The following is a 21,842-nucleotide window of genomic DNA, read 5'->3' on the forward strand; positions in this document are numbered from 1 at the left end:
ATGTTTGATGCACTTATTTTATTTTTGCATGTTTGCCACACCTTAAAGTCTGCAGAATGCAGTTTTTAAGTGAAAGTTTTTATTATTAAGGGAGGAAAAAAAATCCAAACCTTAATAACCTGTGTGGAAAAAGTGGTTGGGCCACCCTTAGCAGCAACAACCGCAATCAAGTGTTTGTGATAACTTGCAATGAGTCTCTTACAGCGCTGTGGAGGAATTTTGGTCACTCATCTTTGCAGAATTGTTGTCATTCAGCCACAGTGGAGGCTTTTCCAGCCTGGTTTTGAAGCCTTTTTAAGGTGATGCCACAGCATCTCAGTAGGATTCAGGTAAGGACTTTTGACTAGGTCACTCCAAAGTCTTCATTTTGTGTTGCATTTGTGTCCATTTATCACAGAAAGTCTTACACCATCACACTACCACCACAATGTTTTACTGTTGGTCTATTTCTGAAATGCAGCGTAACTTTTAAGACAGATATACTGTAATGGGAAACATACCTTCCAAAAAGTTGAACCTTTGTCTTGTCGGGTCTTGGAACACTTTTCTGGGTCATGAACACTTAACTGAGCTAAGTGAGGCCTGCAATTTGGATGTTCCTGTGCCCATTGCGGCCCGCGAGTCAAAAAGTCTGCCCACTATGAGGAAATTCACTAATTCTAATACCCTTAACCTTGTAGTCGACACGCTTCATAATCCCATAATCTATTTAAGTATCATAATTCCACACTTGAATGAAGGCATCGTTTGCAGAAAGGTGTTCAGTGACGTGAAAAGGAACCCGATGACTCTTATGTTGTTTGATGAAGAGCATTTCCAGACCAGCTGACTCCGACGCCGTAATGGGATACTAGCGATCAACGTGCACGCAACAGCTGTTTGGACTTTTTACTGTCATATTTAGTGTCATTTAAGCCATTACACACCCACACGGCGGCGGGGGGTTCACTCGGAAGGTCCAACTTCCTGTTTGGTTCCTGATTGTCATTTTATGTCCATTTTGATGGCAAGTTGTATGTATAGCTAGAAATCGACATTATAGTACCCTATTGACAATAAGCGGCATAGAAAATTGATGGATGGATGATTTAAACACATGGGGAGGTGTTCAGGGCCCGGAGGACTCCTCAGGGAAGACACAGGACACATTGGGGAGACGGGGTCTCTCACCTGACCAAGGAACCCTTCGGGATCCGGCGGGAGGAGCTGGATGTCTGGGCTTCGTTGCTTAGGCTGCTGCCCCCCACAACCCGACCACAAAGAGTGAATGGATGGATGGATACTTTAACAACATGTACCAGTACTATAATTTTTGGTTTTACAGATACTAATCTAACAATCCTGCATTTTTTTCCTTACAAATACTACATTTGTTTCTTGTTTTTAATAACTGTACAATATTAACACATTTGAAAACATGTATTATTTTCACAGAAATATATATATTTTTAAATAAGTATGAAATGAACCTATACCTGTACATCAAATTCTGTTTAGTTTCGTGTATATTTTTTAATATTACATGTCTTACTAATTTAACGTTTACTACAACTACAAATGTAATGTAAAATTTAGAACCAGTACTACTAATACCGCGTGTATTTTCTTACAAATACTATTTTAGAATAATTTAATATTAAAAATACTATTGCTTGTTTTTTATGATAACAAACATTACCAGACATGAAACATTTTGTAAACACATTCATTTCTCTTGACATATGTATTTGTAAATACTAATGTATGCCATTTAACTAGTGCTACTTATACTGCTACTGATTAGATTTTTTTGTAATTGTAATTTAAATATTTTTATTTTGTTTTTATTTTATTTTTAACATACTATTATTTGAACATGCATTTAAAAAATATTTTTTTTACAAATATTAAATTGATCTGTACCAGTATTAGTACTACAGTATTACAATTACAATACAATACAGTATTAGTAGTAGTAATAATGATATTGCATTATATATTACATTATTATGCTTTTTTTTACCCCCCCCCCCCCCCATACACTGTATTGTAAAATTCTGAACTGTACTACCACATTTAACTAGATATGTATTTGCTTTGACAGTCCATTCTAATATTACTATTATTGTTATTATTATTATTACTACTACCTGATTATCTTTGCAAGGGCAGCAGTTTTCTTCAAGTGCACCTAGTGTTGTGTCTGTGTTACACACACACACACACACACACACACACACACACACAGTGCTTCACATGTCTCCATCAGTGGTTTTTGGTGCTAATCCTCTTACGTTCTCTTCCTGCAGGGGCGGGGTGAGGAGGTTCAAAGCTTTCACTTATTTCGTCGCGCACTTTCCTGTTGTGGCGTGTGCGTGTGCGCATGTGTGTGTCTCTCTCTCTCTCCTTCTCTCTCTGTGCGTGTTACTTCCCCGGGTTGCATGGAGGACCTGTTATCAGTGTGAATGTTGTGTGTCTCCGGAGAAGCAGCGTCCAAAGACTGAGGGAACCCATGCGGTTCTTGCCATGACTCGACCCGCCAAGCTGAGCTTTCACACGGCGTGGATCTTTCTTTGGCTGGCGCAGCTGACCACAGGTACTATACTGTACTCTACTGTACTGTACATATTCTGCACATTTTTACTTGTTTTTTTTTTTGCTCTTAAGTATATTGCATGTTTTTTTTTCATGAAAAAGGGACAAAAAGTCTACTGTCAAAGTTAACCCCTAATATTTGCATTATTTTAACCCTCTAAATGCGCATTTGAGTTAATTATGTCAATAAACATGTCAAATATCAGGCTTAACCATTTATAATAAAATTTGATGCTTTATTAGTTTATTCCAAATTCAAGTTTTCACTTTGTAATAGAAACATGCATTTTCTAATTTCAGGGTTTTATTTTGTTGAAAAATAGTCAAATTTCTCATATTTACTGTTTAGAACAGACTGTACCATTTTCACATTGTAGGTGATAGTGTTTACTCCCAGGGAAAAAAAAACATTGTCTTTTATTATCAGGACCGTTTTCACTCAATTGGACAATAGACACATACATAGAAACATAAATTTTTAAATTTCAGATGTTCATTTGGTTTAAAATGTGTCCAATTTGTCATATTTACTGTTTACAATGACATTGTACAGTTTTCACTTTCCTACTGGACTTTGTGACTGTGCTGTGTTCCTGTGGGGGGGCGGGGCATATTGATGTTATGGTCCATGATGACGTAGATCAGGTGGTGGGAAAACCACGGCCCGGGGGCCTCATATGGCATACCAAGCGTTTGAATCTGGCCCGCCAGTTGCTTTCTGTAGTGTTTCAACTTTTAATACACAAACTGGCAACATGACTTGCAAGTTGGATGTCTTATTTAGTTAAAAAAAACACTTAATATTAAATGACATAGTTTGATGTGGTCTGATGTTTAAAGTGCTCCTGAATGGAATGCAATGGAATGGCCTTTATTGTCATTATACAGGATGTACAATCTTGTCCGAGATATACACATAATATTGCACAGGAGCACATATGTGTTGCAGACATATTGCTGATATATTAATTTTAGTGCAATGATGAATGGGCCTTGTGGGTCTTGGGTCGTGCAAATGGACAAAAAGGGACATGAGAACATACAGATAATAGTATAACACTTTTATAGATCAAATTAGACAAATAATTCAAGGAAAATTATAAGCATAAAATAGTGTGTGTGTGTGTTAAATATATGTTCTGGCCCCCCCTCGGACAATTTTGTTAACTCAATGTGGCCCACAAGTCAAAATATTTGCCCACCCCGACGTAGATGGCCATGAAATATTTACAATAAGTCATTATCACCATGATAAGCAAAGCAAATAGGAACTGCGAGCTGCGTTGCTGTTACTTCTTGATGTAGTGTTTTTGTGGGGGTCGGGGGGGGGCTGGCGACTCCACTCCATGCTCATTGATGACAGAAAGTGATTTGTGCATACACTAGCCGAGAGATGAAACCATGAGGTGTCAGGTCGGAACAAAGTTAATTAAGATCATTAGACTCTTTAGATTAACTCGAGAGTTAATTAAGCTAAAAATTTGAACGTGATTAATAAAATTCTGCCTTTCGTGAACCATTTTTGACAACAGGACTTTTCTTGGTCAAATTATTTTTTAACATTTTTGCACATAATATGACAACTTTATAACCATTGACATTTCTGGAACGTCCATCCCCATCCCAAAATGTTCTCACTTATTTGGATGGTCCAAAAAAGTCCTTTCCCAGGCGGCCATTGTGTACATTGAAAAAGCCAGTCATTACCACACACATCAAGTTGTGCTGTTTGACACCCCTGCACAATCTGAATCTCCATTGTTCCAATGGAAGGCAAAAGTAGCCCAGATCATGATGGCAGCCTCTCCACTGTGCCGTGTGGAAAACATCTCAGGTAGCATCTCCTTGGTGGGAGCAGCCATAATTGGGGATCGTCCTGACATTTGGTTGTGTCGGTCATGTGACTTTTCGTTTCATAACACTCAGGTTTAAGATGACTGCATACAACCGACAGAAAACGACGCTGACACTGCATTTTTGTCTTTTAAAGGCTATAGTCTAAAAATGGTCTTAAAAATATTGATGAGTGTATATTTCATACTTCTGCCCTTCATAAAAAAAACATATTAGCTGTACATTTCCTCTCATGCTTTCTAATTGTCAACTTTGCTTTTGTCCCAAGTTGTTGCCTGGCAACCCCAGGAGGATGAGCAATACAAGATACATCATTTTTGAATAGTTTAGTTTAGTCAATGAAAGAAATATCAATCTAGCCGGAGTTCCTTTCTGAAACATGCTCAAAGTTGTCAAGGTCACCTTGTTGCTATGCTATCTTGGTATCCGCTTCCACTGTCTACACACACACACACACACATACACACTGACGACAGCAGATCCTCATTTTTTTGTGTGGGTTACCTTCTGGGGGGCCATGAGCAAATGTAGAAAAACCCGGGTGTAAAACGTGTCTATTTTGGCCCCACTCCCGAACCCTCCTGCTAGCTTGACGTTGACGGTCTACACTCATGAACAATGTGATTGTGACTGAGTTCCACATTACACGCACGTCTTATGCTGTAGTGTGTTTATTGATTATGCTAATCAACTGTCACAAATAGACTCCTTTTTTGGAGAAAGCGCTAGCTAAGAACTAGCTTCACAGTGCAAAAAGAGAGTTTCATCAAACAGAACAACAGTCTCGCTCATGGACAATAATAATAATGAACTACAACAATGCGCTTAAAAACAAACACATAAACTTGGAACGGTATTTCCAAAATGCCCGCAAAGCATGCGGGGTAATCCAGCTGCCACTCCATTCGACAATACAACAATATTTATGTATACAGCTTTTCTATAAGCAATAAGGAATATGTCGCTGAAGTGTTTACCGTCAAGTTCTTTAGGACTAAAGCCAGGCTGCACTTGAAAAGCCTGAGAAGATTGTCAAGGATGCTTTAGAAAGTCAACTTCAGCAGATTTTCTGGACTTTTATTTCACACTTTTTATTGCGATTTACAACTGACACAAGCAATTTACATGAAGCTTGTCAGGTCTAGTCGGTCTTCTCTTGTTACAGCCATTTACTGTATGGATCGTGTCTCTTTGTTGTCCATTAAATTGAGCAATTAATTACTTTGTAAAACCAACCAAAAATGGAGCTTTAGTATCATAAAAGTCGTTATACTCTCTGATTAATACAAGTACAGTCAACCATGTGCACGTTTTCCTCTGGTTTGAGAACCACACATGTTTCTGCTATGCAGACTTTCCCCAGGCTCTGAACGAATACTGCTGCTCGAGTCCCGACTAGAACCAGGAAATATCACCGTATAAATTTCCTTCCTTTTATGGAATGGTTAATGGAATTTTATGGAATGATTTTTATGAAGCGATTGAATGAAGTAACATCGTTCTTATCAGGTAGTGGCGTCCTGCTCGTCAATCAGGGAGGTGCTTGTCAAACAAAGCATGACAGCAGCTCTGAGAAGAACATAAGATTATGTGGGTGTTAAACTAAGAGGCATTACTCTCGTTCGTCCACACCACTTAATATGGCCGCTCTTATATAACAGGTCTGCTTCCAAGCGGTTAAATACCACGATAACAATGAAGGTGGTCAACAAGTGTACTTCCCAATGCAGGATCTGTGTAAGAAAAAGAGAACAATGCTCTGTTTTGATGGACTGTTCCAGGTTTAAAATGTGTGTGCCAGCTGTGCGACGACCACGTTTGCGAGACGTCCGCAGACGGCGCCTGCTGGAACTCTGTCATGTTGATTGACGGCCGAGAGGAGACGATGCAGTTGTGCCTGTCGCCCCTGGAGATGAGAGGCCAGGTGTTCTGCTACAGCTCCCCCAACGTCTCCAAGAGGAACTGCTGCTTCACCGACTTCTGCAACAACGAGACCCTCCACTTACAGCCCGGTACGACTCCACTCTGACTATTAGAATCTTTCACAACGTGTTTGCGACACAACTTTGGCGCCAGGAGAAACCCAAGACCCACACAAAGAAATAGTGGAACAAAATGCAAGCCGCTTGTTGCTAGGCAGAACAACTGAAATACAGCTAACTCCTCCCACATTTTTCCAATTTTCCAACCTGGTTCTATCCTCAATCATTTTATCCTGTAATCAAAAAATTCAAAAATTCTGCCTTCTAGTATGGACAACTTAAATTGTGCCCCCTAGTGGTGAAAAATAACTGTACATTTTCCAGTATTGTTTGTGTATGGTAGAATGGCTCAGGTTGTAGAATAGTTGCTGGTTCAATCCTCAGCCACCATAATAGGATTCATTATTTATAAATGGAATTGAAAAGTGTTTCCGACCTTCTAAATGCGGGTTTGAACATTATTAGAGCCCTGTAGACATGAAATAATACCCCTATAGTCAACTTTACACTCATATGGCCCAACATAGTAGATATTAAAAAAAAAAATTTACCGACATGAATAAAACTTGTGTCCAGTAAATGTGTTCCGGGGGCTGTGGGTTCAGAGTTATTATTTATTTTGATTATTTATTATTTATTTTGATTATTTATTATTTATCTTGATTATTTATTATTTATTTTGATTATTATTTGTTATTTATTTTGATTATTTATTTTTTTTATTATGTATTATTTAGTTTTTTTTTATTTTTTATTATTATTTATTATTTCGTTTTTATTTTTTATTATTGGCCACTCCAATGTTTCACTTACTGACACCTAGTTACCAGTCTGGAATACTGCATTGTCACAATTTGAATGCGTCTTCTTAATACCTTATATTACCTTGCATTTACGATACCTTACATTTTAGTTCATTTGGCCATATATATATATATATATACATACTTTGCATATATGCATACTTTTTGTGGCAAAGAATGTATTATTAGAGTAATATTACATTACAATATTACAATACAATATCAATACAAATTGCAATATCAATATGACATCATCAAGTGATGTTCTGATCATGATGGTGTAACAAGGATGCCAAGGTACCAGCGTCCTAAAATTGATGCTGTAATGTATTGAAAAACGTCGAGCCCAACATGGACGTGTGTATTCACCAATAGCAAAGTGTCGATGTCCCTGCCGAGTGAGTCAATCACTGTGGGATTTCCCACTCAATGCGGCCCCGGCGAGACGAGGCGGACGCTGATCCTGCTAGATCCTGTGACATAACAACGCTGGCACAGGCCACACCGCCATGTTTAGCCTCCTCCCCCACCCCTTCCCCCCTCTAATTTATAAATACTTCATCAGCGCGGTGCCGGCGGTGCACGTTAAAAGCCTGTCATGATGGAAGGTGGAAGCTTGCCTTAAGGTTTGGCGAGGGATTAATTCCACCGCGGCCTATCCCAAAGTGGATATAGCACAGTGGCGCTTGTGTTAGCATCCGTGGTTGTGGGTTGGAATCTCAGCTTGGACCATTCGCTGTGGAGTTTGCATGTTCTCCACTTGGGTTTTTTTCCTGGTTCCTGTACCCTGCCTCTCACACAGTCATCTAGGATAGGCTCCACACTGCTCTGTATTAAGTTTAAAATATCAGACAGGAAGATGAACAACTGGATAAAGGGGCAAAGTTTATTAGTCGGAGGATGTGCCTTGTGTATTTAGGTAAAAGGCTAAAAATGTCTTAGGAAACTGTGATGGAGTTCACATCTGCAGACGTTATTGGCAAACAAAAACACTGCACGAGTGCTGCCAAACATTTTATGAACTTTGTCAGTACAGTACACTGCTAAGCCAGCTCTAATATTACTACACTTATAAGTACAAGAGCTGTATTATATATATATCTTACATTATCAGCGTATACCACAATGCTCTGCAAGCGCGTGTTTGTGTCCAGGGATCATGTGTCCTCCCACAGACCCAAATAAAGGTCAGGGGTGGAAAAGCTTAAGGTCTCAATCCCACACACCTGCTTTTTTACCTTGTGAGATTATGTACTGTGTTGTGTTAACTTTATTTTGAGAAACTTCATGGCATTTGAATGTTTGAATGTATTTAAATGGCGATAAGCTGCCACCAGGGGGTGCAGTTCCCACAGTTGTGCTTCTATAACATTTGCATTTGTGTATCATGTGTTATGTTTTGTGTATCATGTGTTATCAGAGCGGCCTTTGGAAGATCCAGACAGCAGCAGCAGCAGGTTGCATCTGGCCGTGATGATAGTGGTGCCCGCCTGCCTGCTGTGTGCGGTCATCACCCTGGGGGTCTTTCTGCTGCAGAGTCGGCGCTGCTTCTACAGCAGGGCCCATAAACACGACCCGGAGGAGGACCTGGACGACCACATGCTCATGTCACCTGACAAATGCCTCAAAGATCTCATCTATGACATGAGCACCTCTGGCTCTGGATCAGGTTGGCTTTTTTTATTATTATTTTATTATAATTATTTAAAATAATTAAAATAATTATTAATAATTAATAAATAATTAAAATAATTATTTTAAATATTTTAAATATTTTAAATATTTTAAAATATTTTAAATTTTAAATAAATTGTTTATTTTTTCTGTGTATATCATAGTATGATTTTATTATGATGAATTTTATTTTTGATTTATTTAACATTCATTCATTCATTTTCTACCGCTTATCCTCACAAGGGTCATGGGGGGTGCTGGAACCTATCCCAGCTGTCTTAGGGCGAGAGGCGGGGTACACCCTGGACTGATGGCCAGCCAATCACAGGACACATATAGACAAACAACCATTCACACTCACATTCAGACCTATGGACAATTCTAATATATCATGATTAATTTTACAATAAATACTCTTTGAATATAGTTTTTCACAGTGAAGTATCTTGGCCAATTTCCGTTACTAATTCCTAACTTGTTGTGTTGCTAAAAGTTCTAACTAGTTAGTTTATTCCTGCAGGACTCCCTCTGCTGGTGCAAAGAACCATAGCCCGGACCATCGTCCTCCAGGAAAGCATTGGGAAGGGCCGCTTCGGAGAGGTGTGGCGGGGAAAGTGGCGAGGAGAGGACGTTGCGGTGAAAATCTTCTCCTCCAGGGATGAGAGGTCGTGGTTCCGTGAAGCGGAGATTTATCAGACCATTATGCTCCGACATGACAACATCCTGGGCTTTATTGCGGCTGACAACAAAGGTATGGCAACCAATCGCTTTAACGTAGGCGTCATCATGATGACATGCTACAATATTTCAGATAATGGCTCCTGGACTCAGCTTTGGTTGGTGTCGGAGTACCACGAGCATGGATCGTTGTTCGATTACCTGAACAGACACACCGTGTCAGTGGAAAGCATGATGGTTCTCGCTTTGTCCATAGCCAGCGGTCTGGCTCACCTCCACATGGAAATCATTGGTACCCAAGGTGAGTGCAGCTGTCAATCAACACAATAAATCAGAGTAAACTCGTATGTACAGTACAAGGCACACCTGCAAACTATTAGCTGATACTAGCTAACTAAGACTTTAGCACCCCTTTAGTCACCTTTACCCTTGTATTACCCAATAACAACAGAAAAGACAGAACTAACTTGTGTGTGTTGCTATGAATGAGTTCCTAAGTGGCGGGCGGACAGTTTTTTGCTGCTAAAAAACCTTGTAATGTAAGAAAAAAATCATTTAAAAAAAATCATTCATGTTCTGCTTGTAGGGAAACCAGCCATCGCTCACAGGGACCTCAAGTCTAAAAATATCCTGGTGAAGAAAAACGGCACCGCGGTCATTGCAGATTTGGGTTTGGCGGTGAAACACGACTCCAGCAGTAACAGCATCGACATACCATCCAATCACAGAGTGGGAACCAAGAGGTGGGATGTACACGTCTGCCTGTGAGAGATCATTACGTGTTCTGTGAGGAATGATCAGTATCGTCGGAAAAAAGTATTCTAAGGTGTTTTGGTCTCCTGCAGGTACATGGCCCCTGAAATCCTGGATGAGACGATCAACATGAATAACTTTGAGTCATTCAAGCGAGCGGATATCTACTCGTTGGGTCTGGTTTTGTGGGAACTGGCCCGAAGATGCTCCGATAGAGGTACCTTGAGTCATTCTCACGCATTTTTTGCAATGTAAAAAAAAACAAAAATATTGATTTTTATGTCTCGACAGGACTTCAGGAGGATTTCCAGCTGCCTTATTATGACCAGGTGCCTTCAGATCCATCTATCGAGGACATGAAGAAGGTGGTGTGTGAGCAGAAACTCAGACCAAACATTCCGAACCAGTGGCAGAACTGTGAGGTGAGATGTGGATCATCATCATTAGGGAGCGACCGATTTTTTGGGGGCCGATGCTGATACCGATTTTTTTTCCCACCACCCTTAGCCGATTTTGCTTGTGTCGATATTTATGGCCGATACTGCTTTTGATCCCTCAATTTACACGAAAAAAATGACCATGATAAAATATTTATTGAAATGTAAACACTGAACAGCTTTCTTAAAACACACATTTAAACGGCATTATCAACTTTAAAAGGAATAAATATTCAACCATTTGCAAAACATTTCTGTCGTAGCTTAAGTTTCATCTAGCATTGATGTGATGACTGCTCCTCCGCAGTGTGACGTGCCCCCCGCCCCCCGCCCGCCCGCCTCCACCCACAAACACATCACACTAACACAATTTAATACGATATATAAAACATTTCTCTCATCATTAAAGTAAAGAAGAAGCATTCAGCAGCATTCCCGTTTTTCAGACCCACAAACTAAACTATATTGTAGCGTCACTGGGAGCACTTCCTGGTTCCCAGCATGCTTTGCGGCACCGTCGATGTAAATAGTTTGTCAGTTTGTAGTTAAAGTTGCATAGTTCTTAGTAAAGTGTTAAAAGCAAGCTAACTCTAGTACTTGTGAAAACGCGCCCTTGATGTGATTCAACGGGGGGGGTGCCGCGACTGCGTGTGTTGCGGGGTCCTCTGCAATGATGCCTGACTGAAAATCATGCGGAAAATATATCGGCGAATCCACGCGTGTATCGGCCGATACCGATTCAAGGAAAAACCGCAAATATCGCCCAGCCTTAATCATCATCATAACATCTTTGACTGCCCAGTGCATACTACCTAAGTGTATGTATCTGATGTGCCGCATTACTATAACAGCATTGTGTCTCCTGTGTTAACAAGCCAGGCCCTGCGCGTGATGGGCAAAGTGATGAGGGAGTGCTGGTACGCCAACCCCGCAGCACGACTGACTGCTCTACGGGTCAAAAAGACCGTGTCTCAACTGACCAACATCAGCGGCGTCAAGGATTAGCACCGTGGGGCTGTCGGACTGGGAATCACACAAAGGAAAGTATCGGGAGATCTGATTGAGGTTCTTCGTGCCAAAGACTTGTTGGGAGGTGCCTGTGGCAGCTTAGCACACCGATGTTGAAAGCAAACATTTGTGAGAAGGAGCCATGTCGTGAATGTAAAAAAGTGTGTCATATAGAAACAGATCTACTTTTGCTACCTCAGATATTTAAGTGCCCAGCGCTAGCTAAACCTTTTTGTGCCATTTGTCGTAGCAGACCGTGTTGCTGCGTATGTAGAGTGCTATTTGCAAAGGTTACTTTATAAGACAGCCATGCTTACTTCGAAATTGCACTTTTATAGGACAGCCCTAATAATGTGTATTAAGCTTTGTATTTCATACTTCAAAACAGAAGGCAGCATTGATCCTGCACCACTATTTTAACATAATAAGAGCATATTCTTATCATTATCATCATCTTAATTTACACTGGAACCTCTATAGGCAAACACAGTTGGGTCAACTTATGATTTGGATATATTTTTAAAAAAGGGAAATAATACACAGCCAAATTACGTCTTAATCCAAATTTCTAAATTCCTTTCTTTTAAACTTCAACATGGAAAGTGTACCTGGCAACATGACTTGCAGCGCTATTGTGGCACGCTTCCGTCGCCAAAATAGTCACATGCAATCTCTAGCGTGTACAAAGCCATCCAAACATCACAACACATGACACACACTTACTGCACCATGTGGGCGTACAAACCTGTCTACACACAATATCCATGCAACAAAAAAAAATACTCCGAAAATCCTGCCGCAAGGTATGCTGGGTAGCTGACCGTGTTTGGTCACATTTTTGCTTGATTGCAAAATATGTTGAGGTTGCTATAGAAGTAAACAAGGAGTTAACATACTCTTGATATCCAATGTTTTATTGGTCATAGTTCATAGCTGGGCTACCCAGCATACCTTGCGGGAATTTGGAAATAACATTTATCCTATATTATTTTATTATCCTCATGTCGGTCGCAGGAGTGCTGGAGCCTATCCCAGCTGTCTTCGGGCAAGAGCTGGGGTACACCCTGGACTGGTCGCCAGCCAATCACAGGGCACATATAGACAAACAACCATTCACACTCACATTCATACCTTCATACCACACTAACTGCACCATGTGGGCATACAAACCTATCTACGCACAATACCCATGCAAAAATAAAAACATCATATAATCCTGCCGCAAGGTATGCTGGGTAGCTGACCGTGTTTGGTCACATTTTTGCTTGATTGCAAAATATGTTGAGGAGGTTGCTAGAGAAGTAAACAAGGAGGAGTTAACATACTCTTGATATCCAATGTTTTATTGGTCATAGTTCAGTGTTGTTGCAGCTGGGCTACCCAGCATACCTTGCGGGCATTTGGAAATAATTTATCCTATATTCTTTTATTATCCTCGTCACGGTCGCGGGGGTGCTGGAGCCTATCCCAGCTGTCTTCGGGCGAGAGCTGGGGTACACCCTGGACTGGTCGCCAGCCAATCACAGGGCACACATAATGACACAAAACATTGAGACATTACCTTACATTATATTACCTTAAACGCTGCATGAAGTCAAGAAGGCGGCCTTTATTCTCCCATTTTGTGTGGAAGTGGTACGTCTTTGGCTTCTGAAGTTGAGAAGAAACAAATTAGAGGTTAACTGGTTAGCCTGCTAGCTTGCTAGAGTTGCACAGTTTGGTGTCAACAAAGAGTGTGTGGGAGTTATTGGGTGTCTGCAGGGCTCTAATGCTAAGAAAGTCAAACAGGTTTATTGTGCTGTAACTACAAAAATATTCCATTAATTAACATTGAATTCTATGTCGATATTAGAGGTTCCATTGTAGATTCCATTATACACATTTGGTCAAAATCAAAGCAAGAGAGAGAAAAATAAGAGATTTAAGGTGGTCAAGCTGGCTCTTTACTGCCTTGTTAGGATTCTATTGTTATTAAGTTGTTAAATACCATATATTGTCCATTGATTGTGTTTGGTAGTGATATGCTACGAGAGAAATAATGTTTTTTTTTAAGTATTTTGCACAGTTAATGCATTCCGTTGCTGAAAAAAAGAGCTGTTTTCCGACAGCCGAATGCTAAAGCTCATCCTCGAATGTGAAATGTATGTTGCATATATTTATTCACTTTTTTTTTTTTTTACTGCTATAAAACCAAAGTTGCCTGTCGATGCCAACAAGTGTTATTTTTCCCCCCCAAAAAATATTGATATGCATAGGGAAACATCGTCTGAGTGCCACTCAGCCCAGACAAACAGGCTAAAGTAGAACGACAAGGTACTTTAATAGGATGACTGACGCCTATTAGAGAAGGGAACATCAGTGTCACTCACTACAGCTTTGCAAGTGTGTGGATTTTGCACTATTTATATTCCACAGAGATACAGTCGTGTCAATAAAGTGTTTTTTTTTGTGTGTGATTGAAGAGAATGCAGTCATTTCTAAATGTAGACAAACATGATTGTCACGTAGCATCGAACGTATGGTTGTTTTTCCGTTCTTTGGTAATCAGCAGTAGAACATAGGTGAGTTTCAGGAAAATATCAGTTCCCGACTAAAAAAGGGAGGCCACCTTGTGGCTGTTTTTACAGCTTAAAATTGCTCTGAAGTGAACTGCATTATTGTGTGTTCGGGTTCAATTGAATGAGTTAATTACCATGACTTATTCTCAACTTATTTGTTACATGAACTGCGATGTGAAGACGTCCGTTAGAGGAAATGCTTCAGCAACCGTCAGTCTTTCACTGATTGAGTCAAAATGAGGCATAATGTGGTTTTCGGCACTTTTGCTTTTGCTCACGCAGGATGTACAAGAGACACACTGATTGAATGACATTGATTTTTTGTTTTACTTCAAACATGATCCAGTTCGTTGGATGTCGCTTTGATCAGAATGAATCCATTAATTTTTGTGGGGCCTCCCAACTGTTTCTTCCTTTTGATCGTTTCCATAACAATGGGGTGTCCAAACTTTTTCCAAGAAGGATCACATACTGAAAAATGAAAGGCCTCTTTGATATTATTTATACCAACACGTGTAGATAAGGCTAAGAAGTTATACAGGGTCAGGCAAAATGATCTGACACATTTGTAGGTTAAATAAAAGGCAAATAAAGTAAAGAAACAAAAAAAGTGTTTTTATTTTGGAAAAGTCCATATAATGCAATTCTGTTTCGTTATGTTTTAAAAATTAAATCAGTTCTGGCAGTGCGAGGTCGGCCGGTTGATTTTGGTTTCACAAATAAAAACACATTTTTTGTTTTACTTTATTTGCCTTTTATTTAACCTACAAATGTGTCAGATCATTTTTGCCTGACCGTGTATATATTTCAAGGCAAAAACCTGCATCCTAGCTTTATGATTGGTGAAAATATTATTAGTATTTGCTTTTTTTCCCGAACTTTTTGCTGTTTTTTTTTTAGGTTTCCAAATATTTCAACATTTGTCTTAAATAATCTTCATATTTTCTCTTTGTTTATAGTTTCTTGTTCTTTTAGGCCCAACTTTAAACGCCCCTGTCCTATCATGACCAAGTCTCTCTGCATGAAAGCAGCGCTGCTAAATCTTCTAAAGCTTACAGGAAGTATCGAGGTGTTTTGTCATGCTTTACTTGCTCCGGACATTCGGTGCGTCTAATTGCTGAGACTGCAGAAAAGGGAAGATAACCTTCTGAAGTGGAATGATTGACATCTTGCTTTTTAGTTTCCCAGTAGACCATGCATTCTCAAGTATGGGACGAAGTCATACCATGAGATAAATGGAAACGGGGGACAAAAAAAGCTTACAAGAGGTGAGATTGTCTTAGAAAAAACAACATGAAATTGTCCCTTCTGTGTTAAAATGGGAATGTAATGTAATGTAGCTGTTTTATTGGCAGATTCAATTCCCATGTCAGTTCTTCTGTCAACTAACTGCTCTAAGTTATGATCGACGGAATGTAATTTAGATTTTCAAAGTAGTCATCAACCCACAGTGGAGTCCAATACCCCAAAAAAGGAGTACATCAACCTTTTGGAAATACAAAATCTCTCATTTATAGCGCTTTATTGGTTCCAGACCCGACCAGGATAAGTTGGATTGGATTCCTTATTTACAAAATTCACAAAATAATTTTGAACATAGAAAATCTGTTTCTAATCTTCTAAATATGATTTTTAACATTATTAGAGCCCTTCCGGAAATGAAATAGTCACCTTTACACTCATTACCTTATATACTACACATAACAGAAAAGCAGGTAGATAACACCCGTAACGGTAACTTGTGTTACAATAAAAGCTCACCAAACGTGCTGCTAGCTTTAGTTAAGATTAGTATTAAGACACAAAATCCCAATTTTCCTCATATTTCCATCTTGCATGTGTGTAACTCCCTCTTTCCCCCTTCTGCTTTGAGTCAACATGCGGCTTTAACCACAGCAAAAACGACGGTTCGTTCACTTCAAAGAGTCGGTTCAAAGAGCCGTTTCGTTGGCGACAAACACATTGGATATTAAAACTATATACCGCTTTACACGCTGCGTGTACATGTTACACTTGGCTAGGAAAAGCTCATGTAGAAAAATATGAACATACTTACATAGTTTGAAATTAAACGCTAAAGAGAAGAATACTTTCGGGAAATGAGGTTGTGATGTGCAGGTGCACGAGCGCCACAAACGTCACGTGACGCCCGATTTCCTGCTTTGAAGCGTTTCTCTTTCAGTTGCAACGCACACGCGCACGCTTCCAAGAGGCCGTCAGATTATGTGGCACAGCGGGGGAATGATGCTTTGAGGCTGGTCGCTGTTTAGCTAGTCGCCGTTGGTAGTCCACCACCAGCACCACCTCCACCACCACTATGAACACAAGTGGACGTCCATCAAAGTCCAGCCTGGAGAGGAATCCTCCGGAGCCTGCTCCCAGGAAGAAAAGTTCTCTGTGGTGCCGACGTTCACTGAGGTCCAGCAACGACCAACAGAAGCACCGACACAACACAGACTCTCTACCCAGGACAGTTAAGGTGAGGCGGGCATGCAATTCTCTTCTAATTTATAATGGACGACTTCACTTAACTTCGAGTGTACTTTTCAAAATATTTTTAAAAATCCACTTTATATATGTCGTACATTAAAAAAAATAATTTTAATGTGTTATTTTAAACGACAAGGAGGACTTGATTAGAGACTAACTGTCATTAGAAACAATGTCAGTTTAAAATTAGCACTACAATGAGCTGGGTGGGCTGAAATCAAAGCAGAAAGTCGTTCAAAGATGAAACAGATGATTAAAAAACGGTCTATGTTGTTCCTATTTAAAAATCAGACTTAAAACCAAAAATTCAACAGGGTTTGTAGCTGATTCTGTGGGTCTTAATGAAAGTATGGGCAACCATGTCCATAGGGGAAGCGCTACAGTGCACATTTAGGCCGAATAAAATAACTTATTTTCAGTTCACAAAGGGAAGATATTATGATATTCATGTTTCCCGAATGAACTGTTCTCCCCAGTGCTGGTATAGCACTCATGCAGCCTCCTACCACGTATACATGGACCCAAATATTCCAGTTGCATTCGGTTTATTTGCTCAAAGGGAAAGAATTGAACTTTTGTATACACCTCATTCCTAAAAGAAAGTGCCAATCAATAATGAATATATAATCGGATTCACAGGGGTGGAATATTTCTTTCCCCAATCCGATTGAGGTATCTTGTACCCGCTCAATTGGAAAGTTCTTCTTTGTGGTGTTTTTCTTCTGTTATTTATTGGCAGTTGGCAAGCAGATATGACGTAACACGCAGCTGGAGATGTTCTTCAGTTTTAAAAATGGAGGCAAGGAATCAGCACTGGACTGCTGCAGAAAGTTTGTTTTTGATCCAAACTTATTTCAAGACTGGATGAACGAAAAACTCAAATACGGAGTTATTCCAACAAGTGAAAAACTTGAGAAAAACTTGGGGAAGTCGGTATCAAGTGATGTTGATGTTTACGTTTTACTGCGCATGCACCATTGACTATTCTGGTTGATTACAGCGCATGTAGACAAGAGATTGGAATATTACTTTCCATGTATACCATTGTTTTCGGAAAGATTCCATTCGGAAAGAGAAAAAGAGGACACTAAGCGGACCAATTTTTGTGTGTAGCGTATGGTTTGAACCCAGACAGTGACCGGGCTCACACTGACTCCATCAAGGGTCTGTTGCGTCCGTCTGAGGCATGCATTCCGCACGATTGAAATCCCTGTTGTTGGCTCACACTGGCTCCATGCAGCCGCACGAGTGCAGTTTCCGCAGCCAGAGCGGACCCCAGAAAAATATTATTTTCAGCAAAGGTTCTATCGCAGCTTGTATATATTTGTGTATTCTAAGTATAATTTGGACATAAACTTGTGAATCAGTACATACTCAAGTTTGCGCGCTTCACACAAACTGTAATATTGATAACTAATGTGTATTGGACATGAAATAATCTTACATCAGAGGCTTTATCTGCAAATATTGTTACATAGTAAGCAGCAGATTATCCCTCATTTACCAAGAGGTGTTTGCCACAAATACCCACCAGCTATGTGGACTTGCGGGCCAAAAATCTCATGTTATGTAACACTCTGATAGACCCTCTTGTGTGAGCAAAACGTTACAAACAGCTCAATATGACCACTGTATACCACAACCATAATAATAAAAAATGGTCAAAAGTGAATTTATATTTATTTCTTCCGAGGTCATATTTCTACAAGAAAGGAGAAATATGATCTCAGGGAAGAACTAAATTTGAAACACTTCTATGCTAGGACTACGTTAAAAAGCCATAGCATTTCAGTATGTGGAATCAAACTATGGAATGGATTGAGTAAGACCCTCAAACAATGCACAACGATGAGCCAATTCAAGAAACAATACAAGCAGTTGATGTTTGCTAAATACAAGGATGAAGAGTCTTGAACCAGTCATGATGTGCTATACATATCACTATATTGACACTTACTATGGTACACATTATGTCATTGGATGCTCATATCACCTCTACTTCGGTACAGGGTGCATTATTTAAAAAAAAAAATTAAACTGTATTATGGAAAGCAGGAAGTGAACAAATATAACAGTTACTGATTGTAAAAGTACCAGATGGAGGGGTAGGATTTAATTAGCTTTGCTTCTTCCTACTCCTTTTGGACATGTGGAACTGTGAACTGATTATGTGATGCATTCAATTGTAATCTGATGCATGTTCAAATGAAATAAAACCATTACCATTACCATGCTCCATAGACTCAGATATAGTTAATATGTATCTAATGGGATTTTGCATGGCTTATTTTGCAGCCCAAACACCTTCTGGTTGACTACTCAGATCCACAAAGGTAAATACAGTACATCCTGCTTAGATGTTGTATAGTCATTATATGTTCATAAAAGTATCCCTTATCTTTTGTCTGTGGCACAGAAGCACAATAGTCCTGGAAAAGGAAGACAATGAAACATTTGGGTTTGAAGTTCAGGTACCTTCCATCATATATAATCGCTATTATTTCTTAATATTATTATACAACTTAGAGTTGTTTTTTTTTTAATGGTTTCTCCTGTTGCAGACTCATGGCCTGCAGCTGAGGAGCAGCTCTGCGGTGGAAGTGTGCACGTTTGTGAGCAGGGTGGAGGACAACAGCGCTGCAGAAAGCGCTGGTTTGACCGCAGGTGAACTACTCACTTCCTCTAATACGAGCCTAAAACAGACTCATCATAGAATACGCCACCGACCTCATTGCTCACATTGTTCACATTGTGAACATTCAAAACATCCCAAACATTAGGTACACTTAGACAATTGACTGACATGAAATATGTCAAATGTATCAAACCAGGGGCATCGGGGGTTTTGCTTGGGTTGGGTTACATTATTCTGCATTATCCATTTGGCTCCTGACAGGAGATGTTATCATCACCATCAATGGCGCCAGCATTGAAGGATGCTCTCATCAACACGTTCTCGACCTGATAAGAGGCTCGACCAACAGGTTAAAGTCAGTTACCATCCTTCTACTTCTACTGCTCAGCCATCAAAAGCACTCATTGTGCCCGCTAATGTGTTCATCCACCCTAGGATGGAAACCGTATGTGGGAGTGTGGTGAAGTGGATCGAGCTGGAGAAGAAGGTGAACATGCTGAAGGTAAGTCCGATGCTCATACTCAAACCAGGACAGGAGCGCTAAACCTGTAAGCGTGTTTTTTTTTTTTTATTCCTTCACAGCAATCACTGAATGAGAAACTGGTGGAGCTGCAGGCGCTTACATTACAGGAACAACGCCTGATCCGAGGTGAGCGCTTCGGTTCAGCTGTCACACCGCAGCACTTCCTTTCTCACAGGTCCCCTCGCTTAAAAACTGCAAAAACCGAAGCATACACTCGTAGCTGCTTACAGACTTCCTGTTGGGTTTCCACTCACGGGGACTCTTACGTCTTCAGGTCACTTGAAAGAAAACAGCAACTCAACCGATTCCTCAGAAGTTCCCATCTCCCCGAGGGACCACCGCAGCCTTCGCTTCTCCAGCAATAGCAGCTACAGGAGCGTGATGACGGACGACAGCGACCAGGGTAGCGTGTTTGGCGACGTGAGCTCGCCCAGTCCTTGCAGCGCGGCCAGCACCGCCCAAGAAGAGCACTTCTTCTCACAGAGATTTTCATTCACCTCCGGCCATTATTTTTGTCAAACCGTCGGCCGTTCCAGCAGCTCCAGTCTAGCCAGCAGCAGCAGCAGTAGCATTAGCTCCCAGTCTCCGACCTGGAATGAAACGAGGAGCTCCACTTTGTTTGGTACCCTGCCCAGAAAAGGCAAGCGGACCAATGTTCGGAAAAACATCCTCAAATTGATCCCTGGACTCCATCAGCGATCGGTTGAAGAAGAAGAGACTTAAGGGGTGTTTTACACCACATCTTTTTTTCACCTTGTGTGGGTTCTGGCCTTTTACTTGGCTTTCTCACATCTAAATGCTGAAAACCGGAGGATGTGTCCAGTCTGGGTAGTAACCACAACAACAATGGCGGAAGACAGCGTTTTTTGTTTGTCAGAAAAGCGTAGTCGGCGCAATCTCTCGGTTCAATCGCCATTTTCTTGTGGGGGCATGCATCTTAGTGATTTGCTACGACGCTGTTGAAAGTACCTTGTACTGCATTTGGAACTCATCTTTGCACACCAAGCACTTGCTATGTTAGTGGATTTGTGGTGGCACAAAGAATTGTATTAGTAGTAGTAGTAGTATTTTGAATATAATTTACATGTTCACATGTTATTTGGTCGAATTTCCTCTTGAGCTTGAATGGTTAAAAAAAAAAAAAGAATCCTGCTACTCTATGCAGTCTGTTATTTATAACCATACACAGTAGCTGTTAAAAACAGGATGCAGGTACGAGAGGGTGCCACTGCTTTCATTTTCAAATGTATGTAAACGATGCTCACAGGTTACATTGGGTCTTCTGGAAGTTAACTCTTAGTTAGATTTAAGTTAAGTGGCAAGAATGTTTTATTTTGTAAAAAAAAAAAAAAAAAGATGCCAGCATTTTGGAATAAAACTGCTCATACATGATAAGTTATTTCCTGTGAGACGTTGCATAGTGCATATCTATAGCGGACTCTATAGTGAGAGCGATTGTTGTTGAAACTAAGCAGCAGGCTGTCGCTTCAACCCATAAACGTTCAATAACAATACTTCATATATGTAATATTTTGGGGTTTTATTTTGTTGGTGACACTTATTAAAATACTTCGATAGCACGCAGATGTTTCTATTATCATTAGTCGCCAAGACTGAGCCACCTATTATGCACTTTATATTGACTTGTGGACTCCTATAGAGGAGCTACACACAATAACCCATACAGAAAGCGTTAGATTTTGCACCTTAAGTGTTTTCACGGATTTCCTGCTTCTGACCCAAAATTCTGTCTGTTCTGTCTTTAGAAAATTCTTGTTCTAAATTTACTCCACCCTTGTTTAATGACCACATTACATGTTACCAATGCTAGAGCTGCTTACCATTGAGAGACGTCTTGGAGTAACCTGTTGAG

General features: G+C 40.2%; 2 protein-coding genes and 1 long non-coding RNA gene across 7 annotated transcripts; 2 read left to right on the forward strand and 1 right to left on the reverse strand.

The window, feature by feature from the left end:
* The first annotated feature begins 2,291 nt into the window (after positions 1 to 2,291).
* LOC131135810 (activin receptor type-1C) lies at positions 2,292 to 13,968 on the forward strand. 3 transcript variants are annotated; one of them, XM_058082107.1, is made up of 9 exons: positions 2,295 to 2,575; positions 6,210 to 6,440; positions 8,634 to 8,882; positions 9,408 to 9,638; positions 9,699 to 9,866; positions 10,152 to 10,329; positions 10,411 to 10,535; positions 10,610 to 10,740; positions 11,635 to 13,968. In XM_058082107.1, exons 1-9 carry the CDS (start codon positions 2,506 to 2,508, stop codon positions 11,758 to 11,760), a joined length of 1,509 nt encoding a protein of 502 aa, XP_057938090.1. In that variant the 5' UTR covers positions 2,295 to 2,505; the 3' UTR covers positions 11,761 to 13,968. The 3 variants fall into 3 exon arrangements, with proteins under 3 accessions (XP_057938089.1, XP_057938090.1, XP_057938091.1); XM_058082108.1 differs by having other exon boundaries at positions 2,300 to 2,575; positions 10,152 to 10,308; XM_058082106.1 differs by having other exon boundaries at positions 2,292 to 2,575; positions 9,408 to 9,866; positions 10,152 to 10,308.
* On the reverse strand, positions 4,316 to 16,807 carry LOC131135812 (uncharacterized). 3 transcript variants are annotated; one of them, XR_009131655.1, is made up of 4 exons: positions 16,378 to 16,802; positions 13,340 to 13,413; positions 9,767 to 9,876; positions 4,316 to 6,408 (listed from the first exon to the last, which is right to left on the reverse strand). It is a non-coding gene; the product is annotated as an uncharacterized LOC131135812 (long non-coding RNA). The 3 variants fall into 3 exon arrangements; XR_009131657.1 differs by lacking the exon at positions 4,316 to 6,408 and adding an exon at positions 7,756 to 8,800 and having other exon boundaries at positions 16,378 to 16,807; XR_009131656.1 differs by lacking the exon at positions 4,316 to 6,408 and adding an exon at positions 7,756 to 9,626 and having other exon boundaries at positions 16,378 to 16,806.
* Positions 16,368 to 21,350, forward strand: cytip (cytohesin 1 interacting protein). Its single transcript, XM_058082109.1, has 8 exons — positions 16,368 to 16,800; positions 19,107 to 19,144; positions 19,228 to 19,282; positions 19,373 to 19,475; positions 19,708 to 19,801; positions 19,882 to 19,948; positions 20,029 to 20,095; positions 20,244 to 21,350. The coding sequence occupies exons 1-8, from the start codon at positions 16,639 to 16,641 to the stop codon at positions 20,690 to 20,692; spliced, it is 1,035 nt and encodes a 344-aa protein (XP_057938092.1). The 5' UTR covers positions 16,368 to 16,638; the 3' UTR covers positions 20,693 to 21,350.
* Positions 21,351 to 21,842: the final 492 nt, after the last annotated feature.

Source organism: Doryrhamphus excisus, chromosome 9 (assembly GCF_030265055.1).
Source record: "Doryrhamphus excisus isolate RoL2022-K1 chromosome 9, RoL_Dexc_1.0, whole genome shotgun sequence".
Taxonomy (NCBI): domain Eukaryota; kingdom Metazoa; phylum Chordata; class Actinopteri; order Syngnathiformes; family Syngnathidae; genus Doryrhamphus; species Doryrhamphus excisus.

Coding starts and splice junctions, on each gene's coding strand:
- LOC131135810 (XM_058082106.1), top strand. CDS start 2,506: ATGACTCGACCCGCCAAGCTGAGCTTTCACACGGCGTGGATCTTTCTT. Junction 2,576..6,209: donor GCTGGCGCAGCTGACCACAG/GTACTATACTGT, acceptor GGACTGTTCCAG/GTTTAAAATGTGTGTGCCAG. Junction 10,741..11,634: donor ACCAGTGGCAGAACTGTGAG/GTGAGATGTGGA, acceptor TTAACAAGCCAG/GCCCTGCGCGTGATGGGCAA.
- cytip (XM_058082109.1), top strand. CDS start 16,639: ATGAACACAAGTGGACGTCCATCAAAGTCCAGCCTGGAGAGGAATCCT. Junction 19,802..19,881: donor GGCTCGACCAACAGGTTAAA/GTCAGTTACCAT, acceptor CATCCACCCTAG/GATGGAAACCGTATGTGGGA. Junction 19,949..20,028: donor AGAAGGTGAACATGCTGAAG/GTAAGTCCGATG, acceptor ATTCCTTCACAG/CAATCACTGAATGAGAAACT.